This window comes from Hyperolius riggenbachi, chromosome 11 (assembly GCF_040937935.1).
Source record: "Hyperolius riggenbachi isolate aHypRig1 chromosome 11, aHypRig1.pri, whole genome shotgun sequence".
Taxonomy (NCBI): domain Eukaryota; kingdom Metazoa; phylum Chordata; class Amphibia; order Anura; family Hyperoliidae; genus Hyperolius; species Hyperolius riggenbachi.
This window is the reverse complement of record NC_090656.1, coordinates 193,733,348-193,754,019: the sequence shown is the minus strand read 5'-3', so window position 1 is coordinate 193,754,019 and position 20,672 is coordinate 193,733,348. Positions and strand designations below refer to the sequence as shown.

The following is a 20,672-nucleotide window of genomic DNA, read 5'->3' as shown; positions in this document are numbered from 1 at the left end:
TTGAAACATGTTAGCCATTTTTATCTGCCTTGCTGTTGCCTCAAAAAAAGTTGGACGTTTTGTTTCCCAAGAATGTGTTTATTCCATCTGAACCTGCTGTCCTGCTTCCTTGTTTCTGCACCAATGGATTGGGGGAGAGAATTGCAGCTCCATGAAGCTGCCCCCCCCCCCCCCCCCCCTTTCATTCAGCATAAGTCAAAATTCCATCATATTTGGTTAGTGCTACATTTGTGCTGCAAAAATTAAGATGGGGGCTGCTTTCGTTTTGAAGATAATAGCAATTATTTTTCCCCTACAATAACTTTACCCTCCCCCATACCACAACCTACGGACATGAAACCTGTATGGTTGGATAGTGTTGTGTTTGTGCTCATTTGTGCTGCAAAAAGCATAATTCTATATTTTATAGTTTTTGAGATATTTAAGTTTTTACAAAGGTCAAAAGTTCAGTCAGCCCCCACAACATCACAAAGGCTGATTCAACTTTTGAACTTTATAAACAATTGAATATCTCAAAAACTATAAAAAGATTGAGGATTTTTGCAGCACGAATAAACATAAACACAGCACTATCCAACCATACCAGTATCATGCCCATAGACTGTTGAATGGGGGAGGGTGATGTTATTTCTTGGGAAAAAAATAATTCCTATTATTTGCAAAACGAAAGCAGCACATACAGTATGTTACTTTTTGCAGCACAAAAGGGCAAAAATGTAGCACTAAACAAACGATGGAATTTTATGTTGCACTGATTGTAGGGGGCCAGCTTCACGGGGGCCGAGAAGTACAGCAGTTCTTTCTACTCACCATATCATTTGTGGGCTAATATGCTAGGGAATTAGTACAATGTATCCAGAATTACCTGCAATGCACCAGCCGAGTGAAAAGAGGCCCACGATTGCCTTTATGGCATATGTCACCTTCAGGGAAACCAACTTGAGTGGCAAGAGGGCAAATCCAAACAAGAGTAGTGAGCCAGCCACTATAAGGTAGATGGGTATCATGGGTTGAATCTGGCACTGATTCATGTACAAGGCCCCTGTTAATAGAACAAAGTAAATACATTTCTCACACTGCACTATTTCATTGAATAGGAACTTTACTGAATATAACTATATAAATGAGTATTGTAAAATATAAGCAGTTTTATTCATTAGCCAATGTTTGCCCATCATAAAATCTCTCATCACCCTGATTAAATTCTTAAATTTATCAGAGGTGACGACATCTTTACTGATGTCACTGCGGAATGTATGTAATGTATGTATGGGGCACCTGGAAATTTGGGCGCCCAGGAAAGCCTATAGTAGAATACTGGTAAATTTACGGATATTCTACTATTATAAGTGTGAAGAATGATTGTAAAATATTAGTATTAAATACTGATAAATTACCATAGCTAAACACCTAACCCTCCTCTCACTCAGAACCCTCCCCCGATGCCTTACTGACCCCCCCCCCCCCCCCCCCCCTCCCGCACTAAACTCCCTGCCTGACCCTCACCGTCCACCACTGGACAGACACCCTACCTGACACCTAACCTTAAACCACCACCACCACCAATCACCATCATCCATAGGCCCCCATTGACCTAGCAACATGGGAGGCATAATTTGAGCACCTGTGGTGCCAATAAACATCAGGTGCTGGTCCCCCAACACTGCTATCTCAATGGGCGCCTATGGCAGTGCCCATATTTCCTGCTTCCAAGAGAGAATCCCAAATAAATTACAATATATATATATAGAGAGAGTTACATAGTTACATAGTTATTTTGGTTGAAAAAAGACATACTATATATATATATATATATATATATATATATATATATATATATATATATATATATATATATACTGTATATGCACAGTGCTGCCCATAATTATTCATACCCCAGGCAAATTTTGACTTAAAGTTACTTTTATTCAACCAGCAAGTAATTTTTGACAGGAAATGACACAGGTGTCTGCCAAAAGATAATAAGACGATGTACAAGTGGCATTATTGTGGGGGAAAAGCCATTTCTCAGCTTTGTCAAGTCCAAAATTATTCATACCCTTTACAAACTGTCACAGTCTGTGGGAAAATCCAATGTTCTATAGCATTCCAAATAGTCCAAGCAGTTCTAATGCATCCTAATTACCCTGATTAGTCAAGCGAAAAGTCCAGGTTAGCACACCATTTCAAGATGCAAAATGTTTCAATTTAGTGCTTCATAAGCACATAAACATGATAATTGTTGCAGGGCTACAGCGGGTCCCCTTCTTCAGATAGTACACTATCTGAAGAAGGGGACCCGCTGTGGCCCCAAAACAATTGTCATGTTTATGTGCTTATGAAGAAATAAATTGAAACATTTTGCATCTTCTTGAAATGGTGTGCTAACCTGGACTTTTAGCTTGACTATTGAAGTACCGTACGCTTGGGCTCAGCATCCACAGGTTAAGGCACCCACACTTTGGGTAAGGTGTGCCACCTCTGCAACCCATTTAATTACCCTGATTAATTGGGAACAGTTGCTTTAATCAACTCAACATGTGGAAAACAGCAGCTCTCTGCAGTTGGTTTGTGGACATCCATGCTAAGACAAAGGAGCTCAGTGAGGACCAGCGGCTGTGCATTGTGGCTGCTCACAAGTCAAGAAAGGACTACAAGGCCATTTCTAAATGTTTTCAAGTTCTAGTGGCTACAGTGCAAAGTATTATTAAAAAATACAATACAAAATACCTAGAGGATGTGGTCAGAAGCCAAAAGTGACACCTGTGCTGGTGAGAGAGATGAAAAAGAATCCAAGGATCACCACCAACACCATCCTGGTGAATCTAAGCTCTGCTGGTGGCAATGGGCTTGATTCACAAAGCGGTGCTAACCCAGTTAGCACACCTAAAAACTTTTAGGCGTGATAACTATAGCACTAACTGGGTTAGCACCACTGTGTACACCTGATCGCGCGCAAAGTCCGTCGCACAAAGTTTTGCGCGCGCACAGCGCAGGTGCACACTAAACGTCGCATAGAGGTGAATGGGCACTTTGCGTGCGGGACTTTGCGTGCGATCAGAACTTATCACGCCTAAACTGAGTTTAGGCATGATGAGGGGCTTTTCACAAGCGTGCTAACTGTTAGCACGCTTTTGTGAATCAAGCCCAATGTCTCAAGGCAGACAATCTCACGGACACTGCACACTGCTGGGTTCCATGGATGCAGATCAAGGAGGACGCCACTTCTCCAGAAAAGGTACACAAAAGCTCGCTTGGCCTTTGCAAATTCTCATCTGGACAAAGAAGAAACTTCTGTCTTCTGTGTTATGGTCAAATGAAACAAAAATGTAATTGTTTGGTCACAATGATGTTTCCTTCATTTGGCATAAAAAAAAGGAGAAGCCTTCAACCCAAAGAACACCATCCCCACTGTCAAACATGGTGGTGGAAACATAATGTTTGGGGGTGTTTTTCAGCCAAAGGACCAGGGAACCTAATCACAGTACACGGCCCCATAAAAAAGGGCAATACATGAGAAATGGATTCTCAACAACATCAGACAGTCTGCAGAGAAACTTGGCCTTGGCCACCAGTGGATATTTCCGCATGACAATGACCCAAAACACACAGCAAAAATGGTGAAGAAATGGTTAGCAGACAACAACATTAACGTTTTGGAGTGGCCCATCCAGAGTCCTGATTTGAATCCAAATGAGAATCTGTGGAGGGAGCTAAAGATCAGGGTGATGGCAAGAAGACCCTCCAACCTGAAAGATTTGGAGCTCATTGCTAGAGATGAATGGTCACAAATTCCTGTAGAGACAAGCAAAAGCTGGTCTACAATTATAGGAAGCGTTTGATTGCCGTAATAGCCAATAAACTTTTTTTTTTTAATTGATTATTGAGAAGAGTATGAATAATTTTGGACTGGACACTTTTTGCTCAAATGTAAATAAAAGCTGAGAAATGTGTTTTTCCACAATAACGCCTCATGTACATCCTCTTATTATCTTTTGGGAGACACCTATGTCATTTCCTGTCAAAAAATTACTTGCTGGTTGAATAAAAGCAACTTTAAGCCAAACTTTACCAGGGGTATGGACAAGTATGGGCAGCACTGTATATATATATATATATATATATATATATATATATATATATATATATATAATTTTTTTTCACACATTTTAATTGAACATATATTGTTAATACCTAAGACAATCATGGCAATGCTGAGTGCTGACCATAAGAGAACACTGCATATCTGTGAACCTGAAATAACAAAAGCATATTAAACATGGTTAGAATTAACCTAAGGTTAACATATGGAATGCCTACATCACACATATCAGACAGTGAGAATACAGTTATACAGTTTGCATGTAAGCTGGAATTATCAGGCCACTTTCACACTATGCAATAGGAGAATGCAAAGTGTGAGACTGGCAATCAAAAATAGACTGGATTTGCAGCTGGATCCTGATTCACAAAGCACCGTGCTCACCACCTCATAAACCGCCCAACATCATTTGAGTAGAAGTAAAACAGATCGGGCACCAGTTGCAGTGATCCAGAATTAGTTTAATCCAGCAAGGTACAGATTACCTCCAAAGAGGTGAAAGGGCCGGCCTAACAGCCATTTCGCAGATCTCCCTGCTTCTTCAGAGGCCAAAAGATAGGGTGCATATCGAGGTATAGCTTACCTCCCAAATAAGGTCCAAAACACCACTGAGAATCGCCCGCCGCAGCAGAAAGGGGCCGCCCCCTTCTGGGAACGCCCACCTGTAGTCATGGAAGCCAGTTATGCGGCATAAATGAGACCCAATCCGTGCCCGAGACTAGCCAATCACGGACGGCCAATGGGTGCACACGGAGGAGGTCAAGGCGAGGGGGAGAAAAGAGGTTGATATAGAAATGCCACACGCCGGGATGAATTCCAGGTGGCGTGAGCTCAGATACTTTCTCTGATCGCACGAATATGACACCTGAAGTTACAGTGCTGCAGCCGTAGCACTCTATTCCCCCTCCTTGCACAGCAATACAAATGTACGCATTACATATGAAGACTTTCTTTCACCAGGGAACCAGTACCATATTTAAATATATGGAGGAGGTTGCATACAAAGAGTGACTCCCACTCTGGTACAACACTCAGCTAGTGCAAACAGCCAGCCCAGTCCATTAGGTTTCGCATTCTGTATATCCAACCACTTCACCTCGAAGGATTTTTAAAAATAATGAAAATGTATTTCATTTTTCTAGGTGGAGGAAGGTGTATAATAGGGTATTTGGATGTGGTTTTACTTTATGGCCACAAGATGGAGATACAGAGTTAGTGTGTTCGAAAAATAGAAACAGAACCAAGTATTTGTATTTGTTTATATTTGGGTAAATACAGGGACATAGATAGTCGTGCTGGGCGAGGTGAAAAAGTTTGCTTCCAATAAGATAGCATGTTATTACAAAACTAGAGATGGCCTGAACAGTTCGCCCGGCGGGTAGTTCGCGCGAACTTCAGCTGTTTGCCTCCGTGGCGAAACTCTAATTTTTTTTCAAAAAAGTTAGCATTTTCCCATAGACTTTAATGGCGCCGACTTTAACGGTTAATAGCTAAGCCCCCTTACATTTTATAAACACCAAATTTGCAGGGCATGTAAACAGGAACAGTGGGTATAAGAGAGGGAAAAAAAGACGTTATAGTTTTTGAGAAAATCGATTTTAAAGTTCTCCTTCTGACTATGGGAAAATTGAACGCCCGCCAACTTTAGCGGTTAATAGCAAAGCCTCCGTAAATGCCAGAAACACCAAATTTGCAGAGTATGTGGAGGGGCACAGTGACTACAAGAGGATTTCTTTTTTCAAAAAACGTTATAGTTTTTGAGAAAATCAGTTTTAACCACTTCAGGATTCGGCGTACGCTTAACTACGCCCCTGAATCCTGAAGTGGATTGCATGGAAACGGCCGCTCGTATGAGCGGCCGTTCCATGTCAGTTCACGGGGGGTGTCTCCGTGAACACCCTGCGAGCCTCCGATCGTGGCTCGCAGGGTAAATGTAAACACACGGGGAAGATCTTCCCCGGTGTTTACATGTATACGGCGCTGCTGCTGATTGGCCGGGGACCACCGGCACCTGATAGGCTGAAGCCTATCCTATCCGGCGCAGGACGGAATTCCGTCCTGCGCCGCTCACAGGGGGAGGTAGAGGGAGGGAAGGGGAAGGCGGCCAGGAAGCGCTGCGGAGGGGGGCTTTGAAGAGAGCCCCCCCCGCAAGCGCAAGCAGCCGGCGGCGATCAGACCCCCCCAGCAGGACATCCCCCTAGTGGGGAAAAAAGGGGGGAAGTCTGATCGGCCTGGCTGCTAGCTGATCGGTGCTGCGGGCTGGAGAGCCCACGCAGCACCGATCAGCAAAACCACCCGGTATCCGGAAGTGGTTAAAGATCTCGTTCTGAGTGTGGGAAATGTTTCAACCGCCGCCGACTTTAGCGGTTAATAGCAAAGCCCCCTTACATAGTAGAAACACCAAATTTGCAGGGAATGTTAAGAATAACAGTGGGAATAACAGTAAAAACATTTTTCAAAAAGACCTTATAGTTTTTGAGAAAATCGATTTTAACCACTTCACCACTGAGGGGTTTTACCCCTTGAACACCAGAGCAATTTTCACCTTTCAGCGCTCCTTCCATTAATTCGTCTATAACTTTATTATTACTTATCCCAATTAAATGAACTATATCTTGTTTTTTTCGCCGCCAATTAGGCTTTCTTTAGGTGGGACATTATGCCAAGAATTATTTTATTCTAAATGTGTTTTAATGGGAAAATAGGAAAAAATGTGGGAAAAAAATTACTACTTTTCAGTTTTCGGCCATTATAGTTTTTAAATAAAGCATGCTACTGTAATTAAAACCCATGAAATGTATTTAACCATTTGTCCCGGTTATAAAACCATTTAAATTATGTCCCTATCACAATGTTTGGCGACAATATTTTATTTGGAAATAAAGGTGCATTTTTTTCAGTTTTGCATCCATCCCTAATTACAAGCCCGCAGTTTATAAAGTAACAGTGTTATACCCTCTTGACATAAATATTTAAAAAGTTCAGTCCCTAAGGTAACTATTTATGTTTGTTTTTTTATTGTATTTTTTTTTTTTAATTACAAAAAAAAAAATAAAAAAATTGGAGCGTGTGGGAGGTAATGAGTTAATTTATTGTGCAAATGTAATGTTTGTTTATGTAAAATGCTTTTAGGGTGTAGTTTACTATTTGGCCACAAGATGGCCACAGTGTGTTTGTTTACATGCGACCTGTAGGCGTCCTTCCGGACGCTTACAGGAAGCAGTAGGAGGCTGGGAGAATCACTATGATCGCGCTGTTTCTAATAGAAGCAGCGCGATCATTGCGGGGGCTTAGATCAACGAACGGGAATGGATTTTCCCGTTCATTGATCTCCGTGCGAGCAGGCGGCGGCGTGCACGAGCGGCGTGTGCGCGCGCACGAGCGGCGGGAGCGCGGACAGCGGCGGTAGCGCGGAAGGTACGGATTTCTCCGTCCCTGGTTTTTTAGGGGGGAAAAAAGGGACGGAGAAATTCGTACCGCGGGGGTTTAAGTGGTTAAAGTTCTCCTTCTAACCGTGGGAAAATTAAACGCTCACCGACTGTAGTAGTTAATAGCAAAGCCTCCTTAAATGCCAGAAACACCAAATTTTCAGGGTATGTGGAGGGAGACAGTGACTACAAGAGGAAATGTATTTTTTTTAAAAAGACCTTTTAGTTTTTGAAAAAATCAATTTTAAATTTCTCATTCTAAGTGTGGGAAATGTTTCAACGCCGCCGACTTTAGCAGGTAATAACAAAGCCCCCTTAAATGCCAGAAACACCAAATTTGCAGGGAATGTTAAGAATAACAGTGGGAACAATAGGAACATTTTTTTTTTCAAAAAGACCTTATACTTTTTGGGAAAATCAATTTTAAAATTTCAAAGGAAAATATTACACATGTAAATGGGTAAATGACAGTTCTTAGGGAAACAATTCACAATTCCCGCCAACTTTAGCAGTTAATAGCAAAGGCCCCTTACATCCCAGCAACACCAAATTTGCCGGATATGTTAAAAAGATAGCGGAAAAAAATATTTAAAAGAAACAAAATTTGATGTGCTTTGCGGGTAATCTGAAAAATGACATGGGTCTCCCCTCCCGAGCCTCTTTAACCCCTTGTCCCCCATGCAGGCTGGGATAGCCAGAATGCGGAGCCCCGGACCGACTGGTGCTTTGCACCCTGAGCTATACCAGCCCGCATGGTCCATGGTATGGGGGGGCTCTGGGGGAGAGGGGCGGCCAAGCCTTCCCATCTCCCCCCGAGCCCTTGTCCAATCCATGGACAAGGGGCTCTTCCCCACCTCCGGTGCCCCAAGAGGAGGCTGGGGTGACGACTCCCTGGGGGGTTCATGGTGGCATCTGGGAGTCCTCTTTAAGAAGGGGACCCCAGATGCCCACCCCCCTCCCGGTAGAAATGAGTATAGGGGTACAAAGTACCCTTTACCCAGTGAGAAAAGTCCTTTATTAATCTTAATTAACCAGAAATACTTACCTGTACCTTTAAGAAAATGTTCCCACGCCAATATCCTCTATCTTGCGATCTTCTGTTACATTGATTGAAGATCACTGCGCACCGCCGCCACACACACCACCCCCGCCAAACTGCTCTCAGCTATAGTATAGCTGAGAGCAAAAACCATCTTTAAATTTCCCTCCCAGGCTCCCCATTGGTTCCTTAACAGACCAATGGAGATCAGGAGGATCCCCATTGGTCGATAAGGCACCAATGGGGAGCCTGGGAAGGAAATTTAAAGATGCTTTTAGCTCTCAGCTATATTTAGTATAGCTGAGAGCGCATCCTATGTGGATGCTAATACCGCCGCTGGCTCCCGCTATCCTCTCCACCTGCCCAGTGCCCACACCTGTCACCCAGACCCATCCTGGCACCCATTGCACCCATGGGTGCACTGGGTGCCAGCATGGGTCTGGGTGACAGGTGTGGGAGGCAGTGAGGACAGCGGGAGCCGGCAGCAGTATTAGCATCCACATAGGATGTGCTCTCAGCTATACTAAGTATAGCTGAGAGCTGCGGGGGGCGACGTGTGTGGAAGCGGCCGGCGGAGATCTTCAATCAACTTAAGAAGGTCGCAAGATTAGAGGATATTGGCGTGGGACCTTTGCCAAGGAAATTGGCGTGGGAACATTTTTTAAAGCTACACGGATTGGGTCTCGTCTATGCCACATAACTGGCTACCTTGACTACAGGTGGGTGTTCCCGGAAGGGGACAGCCCCTGTCTGTTGCGGCAGGCGATTCTCAGTGGCATTTTGGACCTTATTTGGGAGGTAAGCTATACCTATGTATGCTATATATTGGGGAGACTCAATATGCACCCTATCTTTTGGCCTCTGAAGAAGCAGGGAGACCTGCGAAACAACTGTTAGGCCGGCCCTTTCACCCCTTTGCATGTAATCTGTACCTTGCTTGATTAAACTAATTCTGGATGATTGCAACCAGTGCCCAATCTGTTTTGCTTCTACTCAAATGATACTTTCACACGATACACATTGTGTTGCTGCCTACTGCTGCAATGTGACCTGTACGGTGCACTTTACAGTCCATTGCTGGATTTCAGGCAAGGCAACAAAAGCCATGGCCTAGGGCACCAGGGAGCAAGGGGAGGGCTTGCACACTCATGCAGTTAAGCTGCTAAACGTGACCCGCAGCCGTCGGGCAAGTGTCTGCATTCAGGGTATTAAGGGGCAGCAAACATGGGCAGCATCATCACTGTCGGCTGCTCTTCGAGTCCAGCTCCACCCTCCACCCTGCTCCAACCTATCAGAGTGGAAAGCACTGATTTGGCCCATAACTGGAATAAAAATTATAACCATTCCAATAATTTCAGATGTAATCCCTGCACAAAACAGATTAATAAAACGATTGACAAATTAGTCATTTGTAGTTGATTGGCACTCTCAACACTGTCCAATCCAATCAATTGGAAGGTTGATCTCTCAGTGAAATTGCATAGTTAATAAGCATCTTTAAATACATTGATTGCTGGGATCAATAAGTGTGTGTGTGGTAGGGGCACCTACCTATTCCTACCTACCTATACTGGGGCTCCTACCTATGCCTAGCTAACTACTGGGACACCTACCTATGCCTACCTACCTATACTGGGACACCTACCTATGCCTAGCTAAATACTGTGACACCTACCTATGCCTACCTACCTATACTGGGACTCCTACCTATGCCTAGCTAACTACTGGGGCACCTACCTATGTCTACCTACCTATACTGGGACACCTACCTATGCCTACCTACCTATACTGGGACTCCTACCTATGCCTAGCTAACTACTGGGGCACATACCTATGCCTATCTACCTATACTGGGACACCTACCTATGCCTAGCTAACTACTGGGGCACCTACCTATGCCTATCTACCTATACTGGGACACCTACCTATGCCTACCTACCTGTACTGGGACTCCTACCTATGCCTAGCTAACTACTGGGGCACCTACCTATGCCTTCCTACCTATACTGGGGCACCTACCTATGCCTACCTACCTATACTGGGACTCCTACCTATGCCTAGCGAACTACTAGGGCAACCACCTATGCCTACCTACCTATACTGGGACTCCTACCTATGCCTAGTTAACTACTGGGACACCTACCTATGCCTAACTACCTATAGTGGGACTCCTACCTATGCCTAGCTAACTACTGGGGCACCTACCTATGCCTATCTACCTATACTGGGACACCTACCTATGTCTACCTACCTATACTGGGACTCCTACCTATGCCTAGCTAACTACTGGGGCACCTACCTATGCCTACCTACTTATACTGGGACTAGTCCTATCTATGCCTAGCTAACTACTGGGGCACCTACCTATGCCTATCTACCTATACTGGGACACCTACCTATGCCTACCTACTTATACTGGGACTCCTATCCATGCCTAGCTAACTACTGGGGCACCTACCTATGCCTATCTACCTATACTAGGACACCTACCTATGCCTAGCTAACTACTAGGGCACCTACCTATGCCTATCTACCTATACTGGGACACCTACCTATGCCTACCTACCTATACTGGGACACCTACCTATGTCTACCTACCTATACTGGGACTCCTACCTATGCCTAGCTAACTACTGGGGCACCTACCTATGCCTACCTACTTATACTGGGACTAGTCCTATCTATGCCTAGCTAACTACTGGGGCACCTACCTATGCCTATCTACCTATACTGGGACACCTACCTATGCCTACCTACTTATACTGGGACTCCTATCCATGCCTAGCTAACTACTGGGGCACCTACCTATGCCTATCTACCTATACTAGGACACCTACCTATGCCTAGATAACTACTGGGGCACCTACCTATGCCTACCTACCTATACTGGGACTCCTACCTATGCTTAGCTAACTACTGGGGCACCTACCTATGCCTTCCTACCTATACTGGGGCACCTACCTATGCCTACCTACCTATACTGGGACTCCTACCTATGCCTAGCAAACTACTGGGGCAACCACCTATGCCTACCTACCTATACTGGGACTCCTACCTATGCCTAGTTAACTACTGGGACACCTACTTATCCCTACCTACCTATACTGGGACTCCTACCTTTTTTGTATCTTCTGCCTCTGAAGAAGCAGGTTTATCCTGTGAAACAGCTGTAAGGCTTAGATTTGTTGCGTGCATCTATGAAGGTGTTGGGAGTTTATTAAAGGTGACTTGCAAATCCATCTGGTGCCCGGATAATCTTACTTGCTTTTACTCCTACCTATGCCTAGCTAACTACTGGGGCACCTACCTATGCCTATCTACCTATACTGGGACACCTACCTATGTCTACCTACCTATACTGGGCCTCCTACCTATGCCTAGCTAATTACTGGGGCACCTACTTATGCCTACCTACTTATACTGGGACTCCTATCCATGCCTAGCTAACTACTGGGGCACCTACCTATGCCTATCTACCTATACTGGGACACCTACCTATGCCTACCTATTTATACTGGGACTCCTATCCATGCCTAGCTAACTACTGGGGCACCTACCTATGCCTATCTACCTATACTGGGACACCTACCTATGCCTACCTACCTATACTGGGACACCTACCTATGCCTACCTACCTATACTGGGACTCCTACCTATGCCTAGCTAACTACTGGGGCACCTACCTATGCCTATCTACCTATACTGGGACACCTACCTATGCCTACCTAACTATACTGGGATACCTACCTATACCTACCTACTCATACTGAGACTCCTATCCATGCCTAGCTAACTACTGGGGCACCTAACAATGCCTATCTACCTATACTGGGACAGCTACCTATGACTACCTACCTATACTGGGGCACCTACCTATGCCTACCTACATACAAGAAGATAATGAGGTCGCTGCTTCATTGTGCACAGACCAAATTTGATCAGCTGGACAGTCACTGTTTTTCTATCGTTGAGCTACCACATCCCGGCGACCATATGGGCTTGAACACCGCCACGGCCTGCACTCTGGCCATGGTGCGCACCAGTCCAGCACGGCCGTCACTATGCAAACAGCTGTTTGCGGTGCGTTACACAGTGAGTTTGGTGTGTCAGTGTGAAGCAGTACTCTAATTACACTCCCTGATTGATGTATACACATGCAAGATGTTTGAAAGCACTTTAGGCCTGCAATTTAGCACTCAATGTGATTTCTACCCTTAAAACACTGCCTTGCGTCAAATTCAGATTTTTCCCCGGGACTTTTGGCGTCTATCCCACTCATCCATGCCCCCATCCATGTTAGACCCCTTGAAACATCTTTTCCATCACTTTTGTGGCCAGCATAAATGTTTCTAGTTTTCAAAATTTGCATCCCCATTGAAGTCTATTGCGGTTCGCGAAAGTTCGTTCGTTCGCGAAATCGGAGGTTCGGGCCTTCTTTACTGTTCACCGGTTCGTATTCTGACCCGGATGATTCGTTGGATGAGGCTTCCTAATCGCACTCACCCCACTGGGCCAGAATCTTGGCGGCCTCTTCAACGGAATACCCCTTTTTTGCCATGGTGGGCTGCTAAATTTAGCGGGTATTCCTCTAAAACTACCCAGGAAAAAGAGCACCTACCTAGCAAAAGGGAGTACTTGTGAAGTAGAAAGCTGTGGTCACTGAGTTGTGATGGCCAGGTGATCAGAAGCCCGTAGGGGGCAGATTAGGGGCTGATCTGATGGGTAGGAGTGCTAGGGGGTGACAGGTGGTGACAGGAGGTGATTGATGAGTGTCTCAGGGGGTGATTAGAGGGGAGAATAGATGCAATCAATGCACTGGGGAGGTGATCGGAAGGGGGTCTGAGGGGGATCTGAGGGTTTGGCCGAGTGATCAGGAGCCCACACGGGGCAAATTAGGGCTTGATCTGATGGGTAGCTGTGCTAGGGGGTGACAGGTGGTGACAGGAGGTGATTGATGGGTGTTTCAGGGTGTGATTAGAGGGGGGGAATAGATGCAATCAATGCACTAGGGAGGTGATTAGGGGGGATCTGAGGGCGATTTGAGTGTGGGCGGTGATTGGGTGCCTGCAAGGGGCAGATGAGGGTCTGATCTGATGGGTATGATGGGTAGCAGTGACAGGTGGTAACGGGGTGATTGATGGGTGATCAGTGGGTGATTAGAGGGGAGAACAGAGTATGTGTATACATACACAGTTGCCTCCTCCCCTGGTGGTCCCTCGATCACTGGGACCACCAGGGGAGGAGGCAGCCTGTATAATACACTTTGTATACATTGCAAAGTGTACTATACACTTTTTCAGGGGAAATCGGGCTGTTTACAACCCGCCGTTGCTGCTAAATGGCCGGCGGGTTGACGTCGCGGGTGGGCAAAGCCTAATGCCGGCGGATGCGCACGCCTCCCTGCGCGCAATCCAAGGCTAATTGGTCCCCCAGGTGCCGCCACCGATCAGCGTTACTCAGTCCTAGGGTGCCACTTTGGCGCCGCCTATTGGTAGTGGGCGGTCGGTTAAGTTAGCCAATAAATGTTATCATCCTGATTCAAAACCTCTTGCTTTCACTGATGGTTAACACGGTACAAAGCTCTACTGCTGCTGGACCCAGGAAGGATAATCTTGATCAAAGATTACTTTAACTTAATGGCAAATGGATTTATAGAGTGGGCGCCCCCAGCCCAACAGGCCTAAGTGAAGACTTCACCTTTTATCCCTTTCCTGTAATCTCTACTATGGTCCCAACATGTTGCTCCCATTAAGAAATCCTTGTATAGTCATGAGACACCCCACTCCCCCTCTCCCACGTATGAGTATAAATCTTAATGTATGTTTGATCTGAATCTAACATTACATCCTGTTTGATACTCAAAAAAAGTATTTTTATATTATTGCTATACTGGTTATGAACAAATGCACCCCTTCTATTCAATTACAGACCTTGTAAGGCATTTTTGGGCATTAGCAAGTCTAGGTTATTAATAAAAGAAAAACCTTAGCTTATTTCTACTAAGAGTGGCTTTTTATGTTTGTAAAAAAATACCCACAGGGTTGACCTTTTCTTCCTTCCCCTTTATATCCTTTCCCCCTCTTGACCTACTCTCTCACCTTTCCCCACTTTTGTGATCCATGATTACAGTGACCAATCGCTTCCATCAATAACAGGGTGGTACCATTTATTTTAAATAATCAGTCTTTTTTGTAGTCTCTGTGTACATGCAGTGGTCGTTAAAAAAAGCGGGACTGTAAGCCAAATCAAATTCCATTTAAACACTGCAATGTATTTATTATGCTGCTAGGAATCTCAACCTGCACTGCAACAACTCCAATCAATTCAGAAATGTCTCTGCTGTAATTATCTTATCTCAGTCAGCCAGGCTCTATTCTCTTGCTATTGTCGACCAGAAGGAGAGGGGGAAGCTTGTCATCACCCCTCCAACCATCCTGCTCCTCATTGATTGGATAAGAGCATTTCAGTGTGACATGCTTAGGCTGAAACCTGATCCTGTGCTCATATGTACTTAGAAGCAAGACAGAGATGACACAGCAGATTGGAGGAGAAAGTAAGTGAGGAAATGACATCAGGATTTGGCTTCAGTCTGTGGGAAAATAAGATGGATACTGCCAGGAACAGGCAGCGTGCTGCAGCACCAATAGGAAACTGTGTTTTTTAAGCTGACCATTGCAATTGGCTCTTCAGGGGGGGAAGGATTTATTGGATTGATGAAAACAGGATGTGGGATTACAAGCAATTGTTCTGCCCGTACTGCTATCAGAACCAATGGGGAGGCCAACACCACTAGCAGCCTGTGATAGGCAGGTGTGTCTAAACTGTCACCAGGAGTGATGGGCTAGACTATGTGCCAGTAACAACCCAGAGACATGGGCTGCACTGACAGAGCGCAGCAGGGATTTGAATGGTCAGAATGACTAATCTCTTTGGGACCCTGGAGGACGCATTAGGAATGGTGCTTTGCGTTAAAAACAAAGTGAGTGCCCTTATATCCCTTACAGCAAATAGACAGTAGGCAGATGGCACGGTTAGCTTGATCCATGGCTGCAAGGCTGCACTTTTGTGACTAATTTATATATGTTTTGTTAATTTGTATGTTAGAACCTTAGCACTACTGTACTCTGCTGTGTACTTGATGAAGCCCTCATCTTTTAAAGGGAGAGGGCAAAACATGTAGGGTTTTGTGGGTTGGTAATGTGTGTTTTGTGAATGTAAGGAGACATGTAAGGAGACAAGGGACCTTGTAGATTTTAGGAAGGTTAGTACCTCTGTGAAAGGGTCAGATGAAATTCAGGTATAATGTGTTGCAGGAGGATACCCATTACCTTCATTTGCAAACCAACAGGAAGTTGTATGCTTCCTGGTCTCCAGGACAACAGGGATGGGATGAGCTGGATGGATGGTGCTGAATGTTTTATGGGACAGGTATGCAATTTTTGTGTAGCGGGAAGCTTAGTGTGTCCGTTCCCATAGGCTTGTATTGAGTCCGATTTGCGTTTGCATTCGGCGTTCTGCAGTGTGGCTGTGGAAAAGTGCAGAAGTTCAGCATTTTTCATTTGCAGTCCAGCAACTGTGTCACTCATTTGCATTCTGTTTGACAGTGTAAACACATCCTATAGATAACATAGGATGGATTTACCATCTGTTTTTGCATTTAACTGCATTCCATTAAACACAGCGTTTTTCCCTTCAGTGTGATGAAGCCGATTTGTCTGGCGAAACACGATGAATAAACTCTTTCACATATTGACCACCACAACCCTCCTATCACTAGCACATAAGGAATCCTCTCTATTTTATATCTCAATGTAATAATGTTACTGATAAGTCAAGTTATACCCGTACTAATCTAATACTCAACATGTTTTGACAAACCCAAGTCAAGCGTGCAGGATGATTGGATGTCCACTTTAGCGAGATCGAGCTCAGGAGATACTTAGTATACTGTAGTCTATGTCTTCCCAGTTACTCACTAAAGGTTCCCATACATCAGAAGATGTATGGCAAGATCGACCAAGAGACAGATCTCTCTGATCAAAGAGAGATCTGTAGCCTGCCCATACACCCCAGAGCCCAGGCAGTACCCTTCACCTGTTTGTTGCTGGCTCCGCATACTCATGTGTATACTGCACTGGGAAGGGGGGGGGGGGCATTTTACATTAGGGGAGACAGCATCAGGGGTTCCGTCAATTTTTCGCTCATGCCTATATCACACGCCATTATCTCTGCGCACTCGATAGAGAATGTCGGCCCTAGATCTTGTCCAGTCAATACATGCAACCATTTTCGGACCGAAATTGGTCGCAAGGTCGATTGGGCACTCTTGGCAGCACAGATTTTCATTCAATCCTATTATAATAATCAAAGTGATGGTAGATCGGCCGCCAAGTCGGCCACCTTAAGAATGTAAAGTAACACCCTTTTATCTTGTTTTTGTACTGAGGTGTGACTGTTCTTTGTAGTACATTGTCAGCTTACTAAATACACTGCATGCCATTCCACACATATTTTAGTGAAATAAAGGCCACCATGATGATGGAGAAAACTCAGAAAGCTGTTATTTCTAACAACATTGTTTATGTATTAAGCCTTTTCTAGCCAAGATCAAGTCAGGGAACACAGCCTTACATATTCCATAGGAGAAATTGTACTTTTGTACAGGAAAAGCGGCAACTATTCAGTCTTTACATCCTAAAATATTACTAACAAACATTACTTACATTTGCTTACATTGTTTTGTATGCACATAAAACAGCCATCCCATATAAAGATGGCCTGAACGGTTCGCCAGGCGGGTAGTTTGCGCGAACTTCAGCTGTTCGAGACCACGGCGGGATGTGGATTTTTAAAAAAAAAAAGTTCGCGTTCGCATTTTTCCCATAGACTTTAATGGCAGACGAGCATCTGCCGACTTTAACGGTTAATAGCTAAGCCCCCTTACATGCCAGAAACACCACATGTGCAGTTTATGTGCAGTGTATGTGGAGGGGAATAGTGACTACAAGAAATAAAAAGTTCTCTTTTTGACTGTGGGAAAAGTAAACGCCCGCCGCCCACCAAATTGGCAGTTTATGTGGAGGGGGATAGTGACTACAAGAATATTTTTTCCCACTATCTTTTTAACATATCCTGAAAATGTGGCTTTTCTACCATGTAAGGGGGCTGTGCTATTAACCTCTAAAGTCGGCGGGTTTTGTTTCATTAGAACTGTCATTTACCGCACTTAAAAGTATACTTTTTTCCTTTGAAATTTTAAAACCGATTTTCTCAAAAAGTATAAGGTCTTTTTGAAAAAAAGAATGTTCCTTTTGTAGTCACTGTCCCCCTCCACAAAACCTGCAAATTTGGTGTTTCTGGCATGTAAGGGGGCTTAGCTATTAACCGTTAAAGACAGTGGCCGTTCACCTGCCATTAAAGTCTATGGCGGTCTGCCCGGTCCGCGGACCCAAAATCGGAGGTTCGCGACATCTCTAATCCCATATAGTGATGAGCTGAAATTTTGCATTTGTCTAATTTCGCACCGTACTTGTAAACCATAATTTTTTGCAATTTATTTAGTCATAATTCATAATGTGTTGTAATTTCCCATTAATTTCAAGTGTATTTTTGTGTTACTCGTAATTTCATAATTTTATGTCATTTACGTAATTACAAGTAACACGGAATTGCACACAAATTTGTAATTACTCGAAAATTGTAATTACGAAAATTATAATAACGGAAATGATGTCTATAGACAGAATTATGCAACATTTCACACAATTCTTCACAATTACAATGTTCTATTACAATCGGAATTATAAAAATTATGCAAACCGTAATGAAACCATAATTAGCATGTTGCGATAGGACTTATCCCATACCAATGAGTGATTCACACCCTGCTCATCATTACTTCATAGGTCTGCAAGGAAAGTGACTGACAAGAGCGCCAGCTCTTTGCACCTACAGAAATTACTTAAAGCAAACCCTGGGCGCCCCCATTTCAAACTTTCAAAAGCTACTTCCTTAATAAAGGGGGAGCCACTGGATCTACCAGATGAAGCAAGTTGCAGCAGCGTAGTGCCTGAGTTGGGCATCCATATTGCTGCAATGCTATAATCCGCATCCCGCGCATGGGTAAATCGGGTGCCGGAGATCTCCGGACTCCGCATTATTTCTACCTACGAGTTGCCGCAACTCAGGAGGAATAGTAGTTAACCACTTCAGGACCACAAGCTTACACTCCCCTAGTGACCAGGCCATTTTTCACAATACAGGGCTGTGCAGCTTTGTCAGTGTGCTGCACAGCCCTACAACCAAGCACACAAATGAATTTTTCCTCCATTTCTTGTCCTTAATAGGAGGTCTCTGATCACTGCTGTGATCTTTTTTTTTTTTTATTAAAAAAGAGAGGTTTTTCCCTCCCTATCCCCCCCCCCCCCCCTTTGCAGTCCTAAATCACCATAGGACGGTGATCGGCTCTCTTCCCCACCTCTCATAGGCATCCGCCTATGAGAAGGCACGCATTAGGAGCCCCTCTGAGGAACAGCCGAGTGTCCCCCATACAGCGCTGCAGGAGATCGCAGCGCTGTACAAAGGTAAACAAAGGGGATTTATTTCCCCTTTGGGCGGAAAATTGTCTGCTAGCCGTGATCAGGGCTGGCAGGCTGATCGTGGAGCTCCGTGAACCGGCAGGGAACAATTGTGCATGCGCACGCGTTCCCTGGTAAACTGCAGCTCCAGGACTTGGCGCTAATCGTTGTTAGGCGATACTGGGGCTGCAGCCGTGGTCACGCCCTTCGGCGTGACACACGGTTGTTAGGTAGTTAACACCGACAGGAATTTCAGTGGAAGCAGGGTGAGCCTTCATTCGGGTCATCCTGCGCCCAACTCACCTGCGGGATTACAATAGGTATGACTACCAGAGGCTTCCAACGTCGTTCTCAACCCAACCGCTGCTATTCTGGACCCTCTTAGTTCACTGCCGCACTCCCCTTCATGCACGAGCATGACTATACTGCACCTGTGTGAGTAAGGCCGCGTCTGCACAGTAGCATGGAGCCACTCGTGGATGAGTTGCTAAGGCTTACTATGCAGGAATGGCCGCGCTCATACATGGAGAGAGTGTGGCCATGAGAGCTTTTATGACAAGCTTGTCGGATATGTTCAAAGGGTCCATGTACAACAACTGTGTGGTCGAGGATTGATGGAAGACTATCCAGAGGCTTCCCCCTAACTATCTAACTTTTCGGGGGCCACCTTGGGTTCACTTTAAGTAGATGGGAATTCCCAAACTGCATGACAAAAAAAGTATCTAACACCATTTATATTTGATCCAATTCCAATCTGCACACATTTGCATATCATTATCATAAAATCTGAACATGAGATTGCATTATTTCCACTTCCTGTATTACTAGAGGGTGGTAGCCAGATAGGCAATGGAGGTGGCAGCCCCCATGCAAGTCTCTGTTAGGTGTATCTACTGCAGTGCACACCCTGCTTTTAGGCTATCAGACTAGGTACCATCATGGTTCATGCAGAAAGCTTGAAGTGAGGCTGGGGGGCAACCCAGAGTCTTTGCCTCTATATTTTGCCCCATTTACATTTAGTACACCACCCCGCCATATACATATAATAAACAGGTTAGCATGCTACAATTTCTAGAAAAATGTTACTTTTCCAGTTTGTTAAGTTTGTAACCTTTTTCTAGTAATGGTATAAGAATAGCCTTCATTCTCTAAAATACGACTTTCCTACTATCACTCATCTTTTCAGGTCAACTTAAAATCATGTTCAGACTGTCATATAAATTAGATTCTTGAATTGAGGGATTCCATGACCACGCCCCATCCAAAAGGCACTACATGAGGTTGGTCAGTTCCCACACAGGCTAAAGAAGCAACAGGCAGTAGAAATTGAGAGCTGGAAAGTAGTAACTTTGGAGCCCATTGTGGTGAACAGGTTTGTTACTTCAACATACTTATAGTTTGACACGTACGTGAAGTACGCCTCAAGGTAATGTTGGCTTTAGGCCTTTTGCAAGTTTGCCCTGAAGCCTCAGACATTTCACAATGAGAACCACTTCCTCTGATTTAGTCTTGTGTTGTAATATGCA

At 44.6% G+C, this 20,672-nt stretch overlaps 1 protein-coding gene across 1 annotated transcript in view; it reads right to left on the bottom strand.

Moving 5' to 3' along the window:
* Positions 1-20,672, bottom strand: part of LOC137538083 (transmembrane protein 272-like) — a 74,288-nt gene that overhangs the window by 31,367 nt on the left and 22,249 nt on the right. Inside the window, exons 3-4 of the mRNA XM_068260080.1 lie at positions 4,195-4,254; positions 866-1,042 (exon numbers count right to left, since the gene is read on the bottom strand). Of these exons, the coding sequence (XP_068116181.1) occupies positions 866-1,042; positions 4,195-4,254 (237 nt within the window). The remainder of the gene's footprint in view (positions 1-865; positions 1,043-4,194; positions 4,255-20,672) is intronic.